General features: G+C 36.9%; 1 protein-coding gene across 2 annotated transcripts in view; it reads left to right on the forward strand.

Annotated features, from left to right (window-relative positions):
• COMMD10 (COMM domain containing 10) overlaps window positions 1-17,292 on the forward strand; it is a 106,741-nt gene that overhangs the window by 27,006 nt on the left and 62,443 nt on the right. The window contains exon 6 of one of the 2 annotated variants that reach the window (XM_059874044.1): window positions 3,625-3,643. The exons of the other annotated variant lie outside the window; for it this stretch is intronic. Within the exon in view, the coding sequence (XP_059730027.1) occupies window positions 3,625-3,627 (3 nt within the window). The 3' untranslated portion in view covers window positions 3,628-3,643. Of the gene's footprint in view, window positions 1-3,624; window positions 3,644-17,292 lie in introns of those variants that run through there. 2 annotated transcript variants of the gene reach the window in all.

A 17,292-nucleotide genomic window follows, 5' to 3' on the forward strand; every position in this document is an offset into this window, starting at 1 on the left:
ATAGATTCATATGAAGAATTTTTACAGGATTTTGCCTGCTAATGCAAGACAAAAAGTAACTGATAATTGTGCTGGTTTGTTGAACCTGCTAGTGTAATACTTTCAGTGAAAGACAGATAATATTATCCTGATTTACTTTTTATTTCCTTTTAAATAATTTCCTCTAACATCAAAATGCTTTAACAGGGGAATGTAATGCATGAGAGACTGCAACAAATTAAGAGAGATAGGCAATCACTAACCAAATGTATTTTAATCAGGACAAATGCCAGATTCTGCACCTGGGCTGGGGAAACCCTGGATATATGGACAGACTGGGGAATGAGGTGCTAGATAGCAGCTCTGTGAAAAGTGATGTGGGGATTGATGAAAGTTGAATCTGAGCCAGCAGTGTCCTGGTAGCCAGGAGGCCCAGGCGTGTCCAGCATCAGGGGCAGCCTGGCCAGCCAGGCAAGGAAGGGGATTGTTCCAGTCAGAGGCAGTTTTGAGTGCCACCACATAAAATAGATACTAAGTTATTAGAGAGTGTCCCTGGGAGTGCAGCAAAGATGGTGAAGGGTCTAGAGGTGAAGTGCCATGAGCTGCAGCTGAAGTTGCTTGCTCTGTTCAGCCTGGAGAAGGACAGACTGAGGAGACATCTCAAAGGAGTCCAGAGCTTCCTTGTGAGGGGAGAGGAGGGGCAGACAGTGGTCTCTTCTCTGTGGTGGCTGTGACAGAATCTGAGTGAACATCATGAAGCTGTGTCGAGGGAGATTTTGGCTGGATATTAGTAAAAGGTTGTTCACCCAGGGGGTTTCTGGGCCCTGAAACAGGCTGCCCAGGGAATGGTCACAGCACCAAGCCTGACAGAGCTGAAGAAGCTTTTGGACAGTGTTCTCAGGCACATGGTCTGACTCCTGGGGCTCTGAAGGGGCAGAAATTGGAGTTGGACTGTGATAATCCTTGTGGGTCCCTTCCAGCTCAGGATATTCTATGATTCTATGAAAATCAAACTGCAGTCTGATTACATTTGAAACTGAGGTGATACTACATATTCATAATTCTACAGAGTAAGTAGAAATCTGGAATTATTATCTTTTACTTGTTAAAATAACAGCATATGTGTTGGGCTATTTTTTCTTCTGTTTTTTTACAGACTTTCTATATATTTCTGGACAGTGAACAAAATTTATACCTTTTTGCTCTGTTCAATAAGTACACCATTCTGCTTTCTGAGTTTGCCCTTGTGGTTACTTTTCCCATCTCTTACAAAAAAAACCCAAAGCAAAGTAAACAAGCAATCTTCTATCAGAGCTACATCAGTTACTTAGTTCACACTATAGATTCTCTGCAGCCTGTATGGCATGCAGGCAGGACCTGCACATTGATCAATGTGTAAGGAAATATGGTGGTACTTCCCCTTCTACCTCAGTTTAGCCCTTTGTTTTTTCTCGGAAAAGAATTTGTGTTTGTGGAGTGGCACAACAGGGAGAGTTGGTGGATGTTAGTAATATGATCCCACTTCTGAGATGTAGGAGGTGGTGGAATTGAGCACGTTCTTCTTTCATTTGTCATGTCAGTCCTTGCCTTTGGGGGTGATGCATTTATGTGGCCTTTTTTTTTTTTTTTTCCAAAACAGCAGAGTAATTTTTATCTGTAGGGCTTTCAAAAAAGAGGACACTTGAAAGTAATAATGCTGAAAGAGCTATGATGAGGTCCAAAGATGAAACAATTGTAAATTGCTTCCAACATTCATCAGTTCCCTCTCAACCACTTTCTTTTCTGATGAGAACATCACCCTTTTCCTTCTCAGAGCACAAACAGCCTTGTATGTACACCCTGGAACTGACCTTAGTTTTCTCATCAAGCGTATTTGTAAGTCTCTAACAATTGCAAAAAGAAAGCAGGACAGGCCATTGATGAATGCAAAAATATTTAAGGATTAGATTGAGAGAAAAGGGTTTCTTAATTCCTGTTTGGAGGAGTTAATTGAAGACCTGGATAGCCAGACAGCAGTCCTGGTTCAAGGTTTTTCTGTGCTTCTGAACAGGCAATATTGCTGCTTTTGGCAAGGTGTACATCATTAAATGAGTTTTGTTCTGAGTATTAAACCCTATTAAGTAGTGCTGCTGTTAGGAAAGAAGAAAGTTCCCTAAGAGGAGGTTTCAGAATATGAGAAAGGTCCTCATATTTGTACGAGTGGTAGTAAGAATGACAGTATAATCTTGAGTGTGTGGAAAAACTCAGAAAAATGAGCCTGAAATTTATAACTTGATTCCAGCAGTCAAATTGCTACGTACAGATGATAGAAATTTAATTGCTCCACCATGAGTGATGGAAATTCCACACTTACTATGAAGAGCAAATCCTGAATTAGACTGTTTGGTTTTGATCTATCATAGCTATTACCTCTGATTAAATCCATTTAAATAGAGGAAAAAAATGAAGCTGTGGTCCAGAATTTTTCAAATGCTGAGAGGGCTTTTTTGTTTTCTTATCAGCATAGAAATGGATGCCCGTGTAACCTATGTTCTGTAAGTCTGGAGTAGTTTGACATTTTTCTTAGTAACCATTTGTCAGATGGTGTGGCTCCAGGAGTATGCACTCACCTCTGGCAATTCTACTGGAGCATGTACTTAATTATCTGACTTCATTTGTGATTTTACATAATTTAATTATCCAGCTTATAGTAAGGATCACATTTCTTTCATCTGGCTGTATGCGAAATTTATGAATACAGACAATATCACATAAGTTTACAAACCCTGTAACTGGTTACAGCCTCTACACATGCTCTGCTCATGGCAGAACATTCTTAGGACTTTCTCCCTGTCTCTTTGTGTCTTGGAACTAAAGAAGAAGATGATGCCAGCTGACTGTTTATAGTTGGTTGCAGCCTTGGGCAACCTCAGCCTGCAGTTAGAAATTAATCTTTTGTTTCGTGCAGGAGTAAATTTAATTGTCTGTAATATGTAGCTGTACTGTTGTCAGTCCCATTAAACAGCAGAAAAGTAGTTCAAATACTGAAGTTTAAACTTGGTGACCCATTTCATTGCCAGGCAGAGTTAAATTTTCGGGCCTTGAGGGAGTTTAAAAACCAGAAAGATCCAGTGAGCTTTTCTCATTTAATGCAGTTGTTCATAACATCTTTTTTCTTAGAAAATTTGTTTCCTGTTTGCCCCAAACTTTTTTTGAAGTCTTGGTGCTTCAGTCTTTTCAGATGAAGAAGACAAATCCCTGGGATTCATGGCAAATTCTGAGGCATTTATGTATTTTCTTGCCTGTTATTCTCAGAAGCTATGCAGTGCCCTAACAGATGAACTGTTGCTTTTGTTTGTATGTAGCAATGGAAGATACCTTTGCTAGAGTACCTTTGATACAGTACCTTTGCTGTGCTTTTGCAGAACTTCTTCACATTATTTTTCCCTCTGCTTTTACTGAGACAACAAGCCCTGTGGTACCTTCACAAATATGTAAAAAATCATCATCTCTCCCTTGTTTGTTTCTTACCAGCTCTATGGTAGAAAGATAAGGTAGTCTAAGAAATGGGTGAGGTTAGGAAGAGATGAATATAAAAGTTAGACTTGCTCTAACAGAAAATCTAAGGTTAACAATATTGTTCTTCTGCCTTTTCCTCTGTCACAGTGATTTTGACTGTTGCCTTTGAGAATTGAAGGCAGAGGCAGAAGTGGACAAGATATAACAAAAAGAAGGGCAACAGAGCTATGAAAGGTCTGGAGTCTGATGAGAAGGGGCTGAGGGATCTGCAGATGTTCAGCCTGGAGGAAAGGATGTCAAGGGGAGACTTGATGGCTCTCTACAACTGCCTGAAAGGTCATAGCCAGGTGGGGGTCAGTCTCTTCTTCCAGGCAAGACAGGACAAGACAAAATGGTCTCAGTTTGTACCAGGGGAGATTTAGACTGGGTACTAGGAATAATACCTTCACTTAAAGGGTAGTTCACATTGCATATAAAACTGCTTAATTTGGGTTAAGAAATTACAGATTCTATTACTGTGTAAAATACGTAAAGTAAAAATACTGTGCAGCCCAAAGGAGAAAAGCTGCTCTGTGGCAGAGCATTTGCATCTTGGCAGAGTCAGGCCCCACAGTTTACTTTGGGACCACTTTGGGGCTGTGCATCCTGTACCTAGTCATGTTTTCTCCTCTGTACACAATCTGTCACGTGTGTTGTGGAAAGATATGTGCTTGTCTTTTCTTCCTGATAATGTCAATACTCTTCATATCAGAAGAGGCTGTGAAAACAGATGAATGGGTGGCAAGGAGCAGCTGCCAAACCAATTCAATACTGTGCAGATCACACCTTGCTTTTATGTCAAGTACCTTTAAAAACATTATGGTGAGGAGGACCATTTCCAGTTACTCTGTTGGTTCATACCTTGCCAGCAGTTCTGTCTTGCTTAGACTATTACAAACTAATTAGGTGTTTTATGTGAAGGCATCTCACTGGGTCTGCTCAGAGCAGTGTAGAAAGAGCCCACACTTCTTCATTTGCATTCAGTTTACATTTATGTTCACCATTGTAATTCTCTCCTGTGCTTTACTTTTTCTTTTTCAGTTCTTTAAATTCATTGTTTTGTGAGTTTTGGTACAAAATGGTACTGTCAAGGAGAAGTAATGTGGTAATGAGTTTCAAACCTAGCATCTTTGGGGGTTAATAGCATGGTTTGAATTTAAAAGCAGTTTTATTGCCCACTTTGTCAAATTGCTGGACTTGCATTCCTGTTACTTTTGCTAATTTTTTTTCAGTTTGTAACTAATGTAATTGCCAAATCTGTCTGTCTCGAGAAATAGTATGTCTGTTCTTGAAAGAGTAGAAAGTTAGTATCTCTGGTGCTGCTAACATCTGTCCTGCTCAAGGCAGTAAATATGCAGTTCATGCTGTCAAACAGTATCAACACCAAGCATTTGACATAGAACAGGTGTCTAACAATGTTGTGACACCCTTTCCAGTCCCTCTTCAGGTGGAAGAAGGTAGGTCATCACCTCAATCATATGCAGAGGAGACAATTTTCACTTGTGTTGTTTCCTGTTGTTTACCAATGACAGGAGTCTGGTATCTGAAACTGTGTGGCATCTCAGTTTCTGCCACTTGGCTTTGTATGAATGTTTAACAAACTTTAAAAGCTGTTATGACAAGTGACCTTTTTCACTGGTTGAAATGCATGAAATATGACCTCTTTCATAGGAAAACCACAACCCACAGCATGGCCTACAGCCTCTGAGAAAATCTTGTTCGGTATGATTGTATAAAATTACAACTAATGAAATAAAACATATTTCTAGAAGTGCATGGTCAGTGGCAAGATAGTAAGAGAAAGGCATTTCAAGGGAGAGAAGAAAAACATTTTTTTTCCATATTGAGACAGATCCTGTTACTAAGAATATATTTGGAAGCCTTAGAGTAATGAGTAGATGATACAAAAGGCAAGAGAGAGCCAAAGTTACTGAAAATGCCTGTCTGTCTTTTTTAGTAATGCCTAATTTGTAGCTTTTTATATTACCTCTGGTGCATAGAAGCAGGCAGCAGACTTTTAACAGGTTTAAAAATACTAGATTATTTCTCTGTCCTCTTTTGCACTGTCAACAGAACAAGAAATTGGGAGATACCTATGCTTGAAAATAAGTCATGTTATGAGACTGGGAATTTGACAGCAAAATAACTTGCCAATATCTAGATTATTATGGAGCTATACTACTACTACTACTTCTCTCCAGTTGGTGTACAGTTCTTTGATTAGGTGCTTCAGCACTAAAGGGTTGACTTGTCTGCTTCATGACATGGAGTAATGTATTAAAGATTCATAGAATCCTTAAGGCAGGAAAAGACCTTCAAGACCATCAAATCCAGCCAGTGACTTAGCATTTCTAAACTGTATCCCCAATGCCACATCCACATGCTATTTGAACATTTTGGGAATGGTGATTCCACCCTTTCTGTAGGCAGCCCATTCTGATGCCTGATCATGTCAGTGAAGAAATTTTTTCTGATATTTTTAGGAGAGCCACAGGCTTAAGCTTTCTGGAGGACAGACACAGTTCCTTAGGGGCTGCCAACAGGCAATTTAGATGTGCCATCATACCTAGTAGTTCTGGAAGTTTTGCAGGCTGGAACTGAGTATAGGATTCAGTAACTGAACAGAGGAGTTCAAATTCATGTCATCTTTACTCCTCTGTTCTGAATCCTAAATAAAGGAATTTAAAAATCTAGACACGTGAAAGCAAATACATATTTTGTTCAGGAACAAGTACTTTTTCAGGCAAACACTGCCTGAAAATACCTGAACTTACTACTAGAAAGTAAGTGCCTTTTATTAGAAGATCTTAAGAATAGTCAGGAGGAGAAGGTTTATTTGAAAATGCAGTTAGAGGCAGGAAGAAAACCTTCTGTAGATTCAGGAAGGCCCTTTTGACTACAGATAAACAATTCTTGAGCTGTTTTCTTCCTTGTTGTTATTTCTAGGTCACTTTGCCTCTTCACATTCCCATTCCTTCTTCTTTTTTGTCATCTCATCTTCATAGGAACAGATGCATTGTTCTCCTATCAATGAAATGCAACAGATTCCAAAACATTTTTGAAATTCCTCAAACATCAGAGTTGCCATTCAAGTGGGACAGAATTCCTCAGTTTGATGCTATGTCTAGTAAATTCTATACAAGCTCTCAAGGGCTGCCACATATAACTAGTAACTTTTTTATGGTTGTTTCTGTTTCTTTTAGAGTTGAGCAATGGTTGATTAAGTACACAATCCGTCACGTGTCTAATAAAGCATTATCATTATAATGCTTTATTAGATTGGCTTCCTTTGTTGTTGAGGCCTTAGAGCCCTTCTTATGCTGTAGGGTATCTTTTGCTCCTAAAGGATGTAAAGCTCAGTATTATATAAACACAAGATGTTTAGGCAGTTTTTACACAGTTTCAGAGTTCCTGGGTGGCAGTATATTCCTGTCTGTATTTTTGAATCCAGGTTCTTGAGTGAGCATTTTAGTTTCCTCTTTCTGAATTTCTATTCTGTTTAGTGAAAATGAAAGTCTTTCTTGTGAGGACCAAAATGTGTTGGTAATAATATCGATGAAACGAAGAGAAGCCAGGTTTTAGTATTGAAATTGATTTCTTTGATTTCTTTCCAAGTGTGGATCTATTTGAGACACCATACAGGAGGAAAAGGTAAATCTTTTCAGGAGAGCTACTTTGCTGTAGCAGCAAGGAGCTGCTCTGTTGGAGTGCATTAAATTGCCGAGGGTACTGTAGCCAGGCAGATTCAGGTGAGCTGGCACAGTGATGTTTGAAAATGGTGTAAGTAACACAGAGCAGAAGTGCATGAAACAGATATGGGTAGGTGGAGGCAGTAAGGGCAGTGAAGAGCACAGAAATGTAAGAAAGTAGTGTTCATTGAGAGCTACCTGAAATTGAGTTGAGCCTGAAGAAGTTTTTTGTAGTAAAACTGAAGATGATTATCATGGAGGAAAACTCTGAGAAGGGTTATGCAATGTGATGCAGTGCTTTTTTTTAAAGCACTGAACAGTCATTCTGAAAAGCTCTTGAAAATTCAACTCAATCATAATTTGATTTTACTTTTTTAGTGAAATTGCTTTAAAATTCACATTACCATTTCAAACTGCAATTGTATGCTTTTGTGGCCTTCAGGAAGTCAGAAAGCACTTGAAACTATCCTTGACTTTGACATTGAGGCCTTTGATGCTTGTCTAAGATGATGTATAAGTAAGTTGTGTTTGCTGCTTTTGGAAGAGAAGAACATTTTTCTCTGAGGGACTGCATTCCAAGGGTGAGCCACAGATGAACAGCAGATCTTTTGAGGAAGTGTGGAAATAGTAAGGCAGAAGAAGGATAAGACAACAAAAAAAACTCCAAAAATCTCCCCAAATTACCAAAAAAGGAATCTAATATATCTGTTTATTATGGATAGACAGATGAAATATATTTGTTAATGTAGAGCCTGTGATGTGCAGTACTGTAACTTAAGGATTGCAGTGAGGCATCAGACTGCGGATGCTTGTTCTAAATTCCTTCTTTCCTTCTTTTCAGTAAAATAATGTGTTTTCAAAATATTCTAATCCAATTTGACAGACTGCTCGTTTTTTACAGTGATGAGGCTTTAGATGCTGGAAAAATAAATAAAATAGGGAATTCTGTTCTTCCCACTATTTTATGAAGCAGTTCAGTGATGTTCTTTCATCATTAGCCTTTTTTCTTTTCCCATTTTTTTTCTTTCTTTTTTTTTTTTTTTTTTTTTTTTTGTAGTAGACATGGAAATAAAAACTGTAGACCAAACATGGATCAACCTATAAAAGTGCAAAAATAGCTTTGCATATCAAAACCAAAGAGCTATTATTTTAGTATGTGTCTTTATATGCAGATAAGTCCCATTTGCAGACTTAGTGAAATTGATATGTGTTTAATTCTGTCAAAAAAGGTTGCAGGAGCAGACTGAGTTTGAGTGTCAGGAAGACTGCACATTATTACCACTGGAAACAACATCCAGTAGTGCACTGTTCTAGCAACAGGTCTGGAAAAAGTGCAAAAGTATTCTGCCATTGTATTTGTACATGTGTTAATATCTTCATATCACTTCAGAGCTTGAAAAATTAAATTATTCTTCGGCTATGTGGAGGCAAAGTTTTTTTAAGAAAAGTATCTGTTTATATGGAATCACTGTTTCCTTATTTGCGTCTGATTCCTAAGCTTCGGTAGAATACTCTCTTCAGTTATGGATTTGAGGTTTCTTGTGTGAGGTTTTTTTTGGTGTTTTGTTTGTTTGTTTTTTAGACCTTTTCGTGGGGGAAGTTTGGGTTTGTGTTTGGTTTTTTTTTTTCTTAAAGAGTACTAGTGTCCTTAATGTAAAAGTGTTGAGAAGAAAGCCTTTGTGGCTAGAAAAGTCTCTTGTAGTTTGTGCTACAAAATGACTTTCAAGTTTAATTGACCTAAACTGTATAAAAATTACCATTCCATTTCTGCCAGTTGTTTATCATAAAACTCCTGGATTTTTACCCAAACACTAAGTCATTATGAGCATTCTGAATTTAGGTCAGGCTTTGATGTCATTAAACACCACACTCTTGGGCGCTGTGGGAGTATGTAGTCCAGGCGCTGGAGATAATGCACCTTGGAGCAGAAGAGGGCTTGGTGCTGCTTCCTTCCTGCCTTGAATCTTAGTACAGGGAATCAGCTGCCTTCGCTGTGCTCTCTGAAGTTGGTATGTAAAATAATGTAGAAGATGATGGCTGATATTCCCACAGATGGAAATATAGGTGAATGCTCTGCAGAAAATAAAAAATTCCAACATTTCCAGGGAGTATAAAATACAAAATATACTATATATAAAATAGGACGCACCCATACTAGCAGAAAGATGGGGGAGGTGACAAAAAGGATTCTCCCTGTAATTTTTTGATTGTAATAAAATAATTTCTTAACATAAAATTTTTATATATATATATATATATATATATATATATGAAAGTAGTCAGCAACTGCATGTGTGCTAGTGACAGTAAAATCTGTGTGCTCTCAATTCTCTTCCTCTGTCTGTGGCCTGCATGGCGCCTGGAAACAAGTTCAAAATGAGGAAGGAAATTCTAGACCAAGAAGATTACCTCTGGAACGGGCACAAGGACAATAGCCTGTTGTGGGGGGTTCAGTTTCCTTGACTATTCTTGTTAGAATGTTGGAGATGTTTTTAATCCTTAATGATGCTTAACTTTAGTGGTATTTTTTTGTGTTGAAAGTAGATACCTTTGTCAGCAATTGTCAAGTATCCTTCAAGGCTAACACAAAAGCAGTAGAGCAAACTGTGATTGTAGATAGAAACCTTGGACATAAAAACAAAGCCAAACCCTTTTCTCCTTCTGGCAGTTGAGATTTGTGTTGATTCGCCCTGTAAATTCATCAAACCCCCAAGTGTGTGGGTTTTTTTCTGTAGAGGGTGAATGAAGTTCTCATTCTCATAGTCACGCCTGTGTGTTTGTAAAGCCGTGCTGCAAAATGGAGCCCTGAAATGAATTAAAAAATGAAACTAAATTGATGGCCTGAAGGTTTTTAGAAATTATGAAACCTTATGTTTCTGGTGGGATCTACAGAAAAATTGTACTGGCACTGAAAGGAATAGACTGATTTGCAGGTGGTTGTGAGTTGTTAGCATGGAGAGGGGTGTGATATACAAAGAAAATACAGCTTTATGCTGTGCCCTGTTTTTAACTGTTAAACACTTTTTCACAAAATAGCAGTCATCTTCCATATTTTAGTAGGCATTTAAAGACTATCATTCTGCTTTACAGATGTAGATAAAAGTGAGGCTCTTAAATATGTTTGTTTGTCCCTTTAGTATTGCTACTAATGCAAAGATTAGGATGATTAAAACTTATTCTTTTTGGAGGCAGGAAAGATAAATTACTTGCATGGAATTTGTTAAAGTTGGTGCATTGGCATTTTTTTTAAATGAAATCAGTTAGAAGGAGAGAAAACAAAATATTTTTAAAATTCCCACAAATTAAAAAAGCAGGAAATTGCTTACCACCTTTTTTTTTTGTAATCAATTTTGTCCTTGTTTGTCTGAAGTGCTACTTGATTAGATTGTTTTTCTGCTTTTAGTAGTGTTGTTCATACGCTCAACCTTAAAATGACATAATTTTTACTCCAAATGATTCACTTTAAAAGAGCTGTCTGTATAAACTTTTAGAGATGAACATATTCTGTGCTGCTTTAAAATAATAGCTGTTTTAAAATAATTTTCCATTGTGTCCAAACATGAGCCAAAGAGCACAATAAGAAGAATTTGATATGTAAGTGAAGTACATAGAACTAAAAGATACAGGTGTGAAATAGCAATGATAAGAAAGAAAAGCTTTGTGGTTTTAAACAGCATGCATTATGAAAGAGAAATTAGGAGAGGAAGAAGAATGGGAATTAAGAAAAAGTCAATGTGGACCACATTTAGAGTAAATATTGGGCAAATTAGTAATAGATAAGATAAAATGAAGCCAAAATACTTTGGTTAAAGGATTAAGAGTGACATGAAATGTATGAAATTGATCAAGGCAGGAAATGAATGGCTGAGAATCACACTCCTCTTTGAGCTGCAGGAATTAGCCTACCACTTTGTTTTTGCAGCTAATAATTGTTGTGTATCTAAGGGAGCAAAGGAAGTAATGGATGGGAGGGATATTGCTGGCAATATATCCAGTGATTTAAAAAAACCCAAAAAACTTATAAAAGTGCCCAAGAAAAGCCAAAAAAGTGATCAGGGCAACTGCAACTGAAATGAAAAGATTCTTGTCCATGATTATGGTGATTATTATCAAAAGGATTTCAATGTATTCCTTTAGTATTTTAAGTAACATTTTCAAGGAGGGGAAAAAAGTGAGAACATCACTGGAAATGGCTAAATATGGTTTGGAAGAAATGGTTTCAAACTTTGAAAAGTTTGAAATTTGAAATTTTCACACTCAACTCAGATGTCCTCAACTAAGATGTGAGAAGTAGACATTTGTGGGGTATATGTTGAAAATTCTCTGTGAAGCAAAGTACTTGGACTTGCAGAGGTATCCCTGCTTTAAGCGGGGAATCTGGGGATGGTTGGGCCAGATGGCTTCCTGAGGCCTATTTTCAAGGTAAATTTTTCTGCAGTTATGCAGGGATTTCATTTATGAAAATGTTAATAGGACCTTCTAAAGAACCCTGAAAAAGAGGCTGAAGAGATTAATGCTAATTTTGTATTTAATCTGCTCTGTTTTGCTTAAACAAGAATAGAGAGATAGAGTGTGTGGGTTCCAAAGATGAACCTTTTATGGAAGGTGCCTAATTTGTTTTGACTCTTCATAAAAACTATGCTGTACTAGTCAGTTGGTCACATTTTCCATTTTGAGTCCCATGTTAAGGTGTCCAGCTGAATTATCATTAGAAATGCTGCTTAATGGGAGATGTAAAAAAAAGAAAAACAACCTGTAGTATTGCAGATGAGTTCTTCAATGAAATTGATTCTCATTAAAAATCACTCAGTCTCTATTATATAATGGAGAATAACAAGTAGCTCATAACCTGGCAGACTTGGGACCTATGTGAAACATTAATCAGTAGTATGATAGTTAGCATTGCCTGGCATTATAGTAATTATGTGAAATATGCACAATAAGTAGCAGTTTGACAAGAATGAGCACCAAAATGAGTTAAAAGCTATTTTTAGGATAAAGGACCAAAGGCAATACTTGTTCTGTGCCTAGAGTGCAAATTCTGTGGTATCCCATATTTAATGTTATGTGAAAATAGCATTTGGGTATATATTTATGGTTCCAGTTACTCTGGGCATGGCTTGTCATTTAAAAAACAAACAGCTTGAGACCTGGATTCTGATCTCTTGTGACTCTTTATGATTATGTATTTAGTTTATTTTTACTAGAGTGATACTAGGGATTTAAGTTTGTTTTGTACCAATAAGCAGAGTAGAATTTTGTGGAAACTTTTTCCTATTTCCTCTATGAGCCTGTAATCTGATTCTGCATTTTACGGTGAGTGAGGCATAAAGGTTAAATATAAAAATTAATTTATTTTTTATCCCTGAAAATCTTCAGTATTTGAAATGTTGACCTTAATTTTGCTGCATATTTCTTTCTAAACTCTGCAGTGTTCTGGAGAAAATACGTTTTTGTAATTGGTAACTAACATGATTAATTTCCCATGGAAGTTCTTAAATTAGTGGTAGATTTGTTTTAACTTGTTACTTTGTGTGTAAATAAAATAAGCATTTGTAAATTCCTTGCAGCCATGATCCATTTTTGTTGTACTTAAAAATAGCAGATTTTTGCCACAATTGGAACATGTTCTTCAGACTACTGCTAAAGGCAGTTATTGATTTTAGTCCAGCACTTTCATATTTCCTCATATCAGTGTTCTAACCTGTTTACTGTTACAGCTTGAATTCTCTCTGCTGCTTTCTTTAGATGCTAATTTTAATATGGTGCTAATGCTCTCTAGAAAAATTGTGGAAATGCTGTGGAAGTTTTGGATTCTGCATAGCTTTGCCTCTCTTTTTCACAAGCAACAAGCAGCAATGTTCCTTATTTTAATCCACTGGCTGCTAAAATTGCATCCTGACTGTACTTCAGTGTGACAAGCTGCACACCCAGTTAACACCTGCGCCCAAGCTGGCGTGTGCCATGGGGCGGGCACACGCCTGTGCTGCGCTGCCAGCTCCGGGCTGCTCGGCAAACATGTCTGGCTGCTGAAGCCATTGGCAGTCCCAGAGCATCCCCTGGCACCTTGCACTGCACCTGGGTGTCCGCAGTGCCTCCACAAGCAACTCAGGTGTCTGAGTGTGCTGATGAGTTTCCCTTAGGGGTGCAGCCAAAACACGTCACTTCTTTCAGTCCACTGCAAACACCGCCAGCTTGAGGGTGGTGAGTGAGGGCAGAGAAACTGGTCAGCTTGCTAGGAAATGTGGAATAGTGCATGGCTGCATTTCTATGGCATTGCTGAGTGGTGTATGTAGGATCACTTTTTAAACCTACTGTTTAAAAACAAAAAATGTACAATGCAGTTGTTGGACTGAATTCACATTTAGTTTTCACTGAGTATAAGAAACAGAAAGATAGTAGTAAAATGTTAAGTTGCTGTAGTTAATAAATAAAAAAAGTTTTTAGAAAGCGTATTATAAAAAAAAAAATTGGTTGTTATTAGGCTAAGCTTGGAAGCAGGATTTTTCTTGTTTTTTTTTGGTTTTTTTCTTTTAACTGTTGTAATCTGCCAGTGGAAGGTGCTCATCCTAACATGCAATGCTTGCTGGTGGTAAGTGTATGTTTTGTTATAATACATGGTGGGAAGTGAGTAATGCTGTTGCCTTCCTCACTTACTTATCCTAATAAAAATTGGGTTTTTTTTATTTAAAGTAAAAAAGAATCACACACTGAAATATGTGCCCTACATGCCTTTTGTAAGGGATATTTATTGTTGTTTATTTTATTGATTAAATTCTAAAATTAGACTTTTGGAAAGTTTTGGAAATGCAAAATTAATCCTTTCTTTCTTTATCATATGAAACAACCTTTGCAATGAAGGAGAAGTTGAGGTTTTACTTTTTTTTTCTCTCTTAATGCTCTTGTGAATTAGTAATGCAAGCACTTTTTTCGGAAAATGTATTTTCTTATAAAGTCATAGGTTCTAAAGTTAAATTTTCTATATTATTCCTATTTGTAAATGGTTAAAAGTTTTACAAAAATTCCAAACCAGAATAACCAACCAGAATTCTGTAATCTGAAACAGACCAATGCACAGAGGTAAAATATTAGCAAAAGGTCATGCTTCAGTTTGGTGGTAAGTTCAGGAATAGAATCCAAGCTCTTTCTTCTGGGGGGCAGGGTATCTTAATTCTACTTCTTGTGGACAGAAGGGAACAAGGATATTTGTCATGTGTTTTGTAACAGTTGATGGACTCTGAATTATTCTTACACTGTCAGATTCTCAGAACTAATAAGTATATCTGAGGCTTAGCCACATAAAATAAGAAATTCACACATGCTTTTGTTGTCTTTAATCCTGTGCTGTAACCATTTTGTAGGTCTGGACTGTATTATTGCAGCTTACTCCTTTGTTTTACTTTTAGCAGTGCAAATATGACATGCAGAGCAAATGGTGGGGGAGTAGAGGAGTGGATTTTGACAGTCATGATGTTTATGGCACAGTTAAAATAGTGTAAATGAAACTTTAGATTTGCATCTCACTGGGGCTGTATGTTGTAGGTAAGGTTTTATAGAAGTGGATAATCTGAAGAAATCTTAAAATCACTGGGGTGTGTTGCCTTGCTTTCTCTGAGATTTGCATTTACAGTGGCCATTTGTGCCTACCTCAGAGCAAGAGCTTATTTACAGCTTCTTGTGGCATGTGAGTTGTGGTAACTTCTGACAAAAGTGAAAACTAGGCATAATTTTAAAACTAGATTTAACCTAATAGTCTTGTCTTTCAGGTCTTTGACTAGTAGACATATTATTATTTCAATAATTTATTACAGACACTTTTACCAGGATATGTTATGTATTATTCTAGTAATTTTTTTGACATCATAATTGATGGATAGCTTGCTTGTTGAAAGTAAGAAGCATGTTATTTACTTTTTCTTGATTAAATTTTTTATGAGCAAGGAATTAATTAATTCCTTATGCTTTGTCAGTCCAACTGATTTAGTTTATTACATTATGTCCATGATACCCATGACCTTGGAAAAGCCATAAAAATTTCAAATGACCTCTCCTGTTTGCCCATGTCACTTTAAAGGACAGTCCTAATAGGGTAAATTGCAGCAAGCAGAAAGAAACATGCTACCCGAAATAAAAATACCTTTTTCTTTCTTGCTTCTATATTTATGTTGTAATACCTTATTTGTATTTTGAGAGCCCAGGTTTTTATAATCCAAATAATTTAAGTAATTGGAATTCTCCTTTTGGAATTTTGGTTTTATTAATTGACATTTATATTCATTTCTGGATTGCATTTCAGCCTCTTTGCAGTAATCAGAGAACTCAGTGCAACAGTTACTATGAGCATGGTACACAATCTAAATATATTTGTGGAAGTGGTTTTTTAGCTGTCTGTTGAGGAATACTGTATGGTTTGTCCTGAAAGATATTTTTAAATTGGCATTTAAAAGGAATAAGCCCTTGTTTTTCAAATTTCAAGAGCTGTAAACAGGACACTGTGGTTTAGTGGAACTGTGAATAATGTGGCAGGCACTAATATAAATTCTGGTCTAGTGGGTATTTTTGCCTAAAGGATTTTTTTTTTTAATAATACAATTTGATAATCAATGAATCATAAAACATAGATGGAAGCTGGAGCAGAATTGTTGTGCACTCTGAAGATACATAAATAAAATGTTACTGCTGTCACCAAAATCATAGGATTAGTCCGTTGAACAGAATAATTGCATCCAGCACTGACTCAAAAAAACCCAGTTGTCTCTTGTTTATCTTTTTGCTGTGGCCTCTTTTTTTCGGTAGCAATTAGAGAGTGTGTTAAAACCAAGTGAAGTGTATCACTGTAGGGCACATGTGAAGACTTTCTTTCCTAAATCAGATACTACAGCTTAGCATAGTTTATGCAAACCAGGGTTGCATAAAAGATTTTAGCATTACATTGTTTCAGACTTATATTTTAGCTTTTTCTGATGTATGAGTGTAAGACTCTAGACATTGGTTTTGTTTTCTTCTTTTTTTGTAGTAGTAGTGGTAATGTAAAAGGTTAAGGAACATTTTACATCTAAAATTGTGTTTCTGATGAACTCCCGTGTTCCCATAGCAATTTTAGTAACCACGCGCTGTTTAACTGGAAGAGCAACTTGAGGATATTGCCTGGTTTCTCTCTACCTCCCATGGTAAACCTTCTGTTTGTTTTGTGAATTTAGTAGTCAGAGGTGCGTGGATAAAACTTGCTGTCTCCTACTTAATGACATTTCACAGCCAGCAAGGCTGCCAAACAGCTATACAACTTTCCTTTTTACTTCAGTAAGCAACACAGAGGAACAGATCACAGCAATTATTTTCTACCATAATGTGTCCCTTTGACTGAAACATTTGAATTTTTGAAATAGAGCAGTACCATAAAATAAAAGGCTTAAATGGGAGATGGACATCTTCACAACTCCAAATAGGTCTAAGGGGAGAAAAAGTGCAGAGACCTAGGTTAAAAAAATTGAGCTTTTTCAGATGAGTGAAGTGTGAGTTGAAAATGGTGAGAAAAGGTTAAGCTATGCTTATCATAGTATATTATATTAGAAATAAAATTTAAACTTTTTTTTTTTCAGCAAAACCTCACTGAAGGAACAAAATGGAGCTAAGGGTTTCTTCTTTCCCTAGTGGCAACATTTGAACTGTAGTGACACTTAAAATAATCTGTGTGCTATTTTGCAAAGAACATGACTGTATCAAAAATTCTTTAGTAACTGTCTGACCAACCTGCATCTGTGATGCTCTAAGGGTAGGACAATAGTAGTCTGATAATCCTCTTCAGATACCAAAATGGCTTGCAATATGAATTGTTTACTAGTGGTTATGGAGTTTGTGATATGTGTATTCATATGTGTATTTTGGTTTTCAAGAGCTGTATTAAAAAAAAAGAAACATATTTCCGTCTTTGTCCCTGTCTTCTCTCCAACAACAAAAAATTGGCCCCCCATTAACCTGTAATAGTGGTTTTGGCACATGATGTTTTGTTTGTTAATCGGGAAATAGACTCAGTGCTTGTGTTAGCCTGCCTTCAGGGTTTTTTCCCTTGAAGCAGCAGATCAGACAA

The sequence above is a fragment of the Haemorhous mexicanus genome, chromosome Z (assembly GCF_027477595.1).
Source record: "Haemorhous mexicanus isolate bHaeMex1 chromosome Z, bHaeMex1.pri, whole genome shotgun sequence".
Classification (NCBI taxonomy): domain Eukaryota; kingdom Metazoa; phylum Chordata; class Aves; order Passeriformes; family Fringillidae; genus Haemorhous; species Haemorhous mexicanus.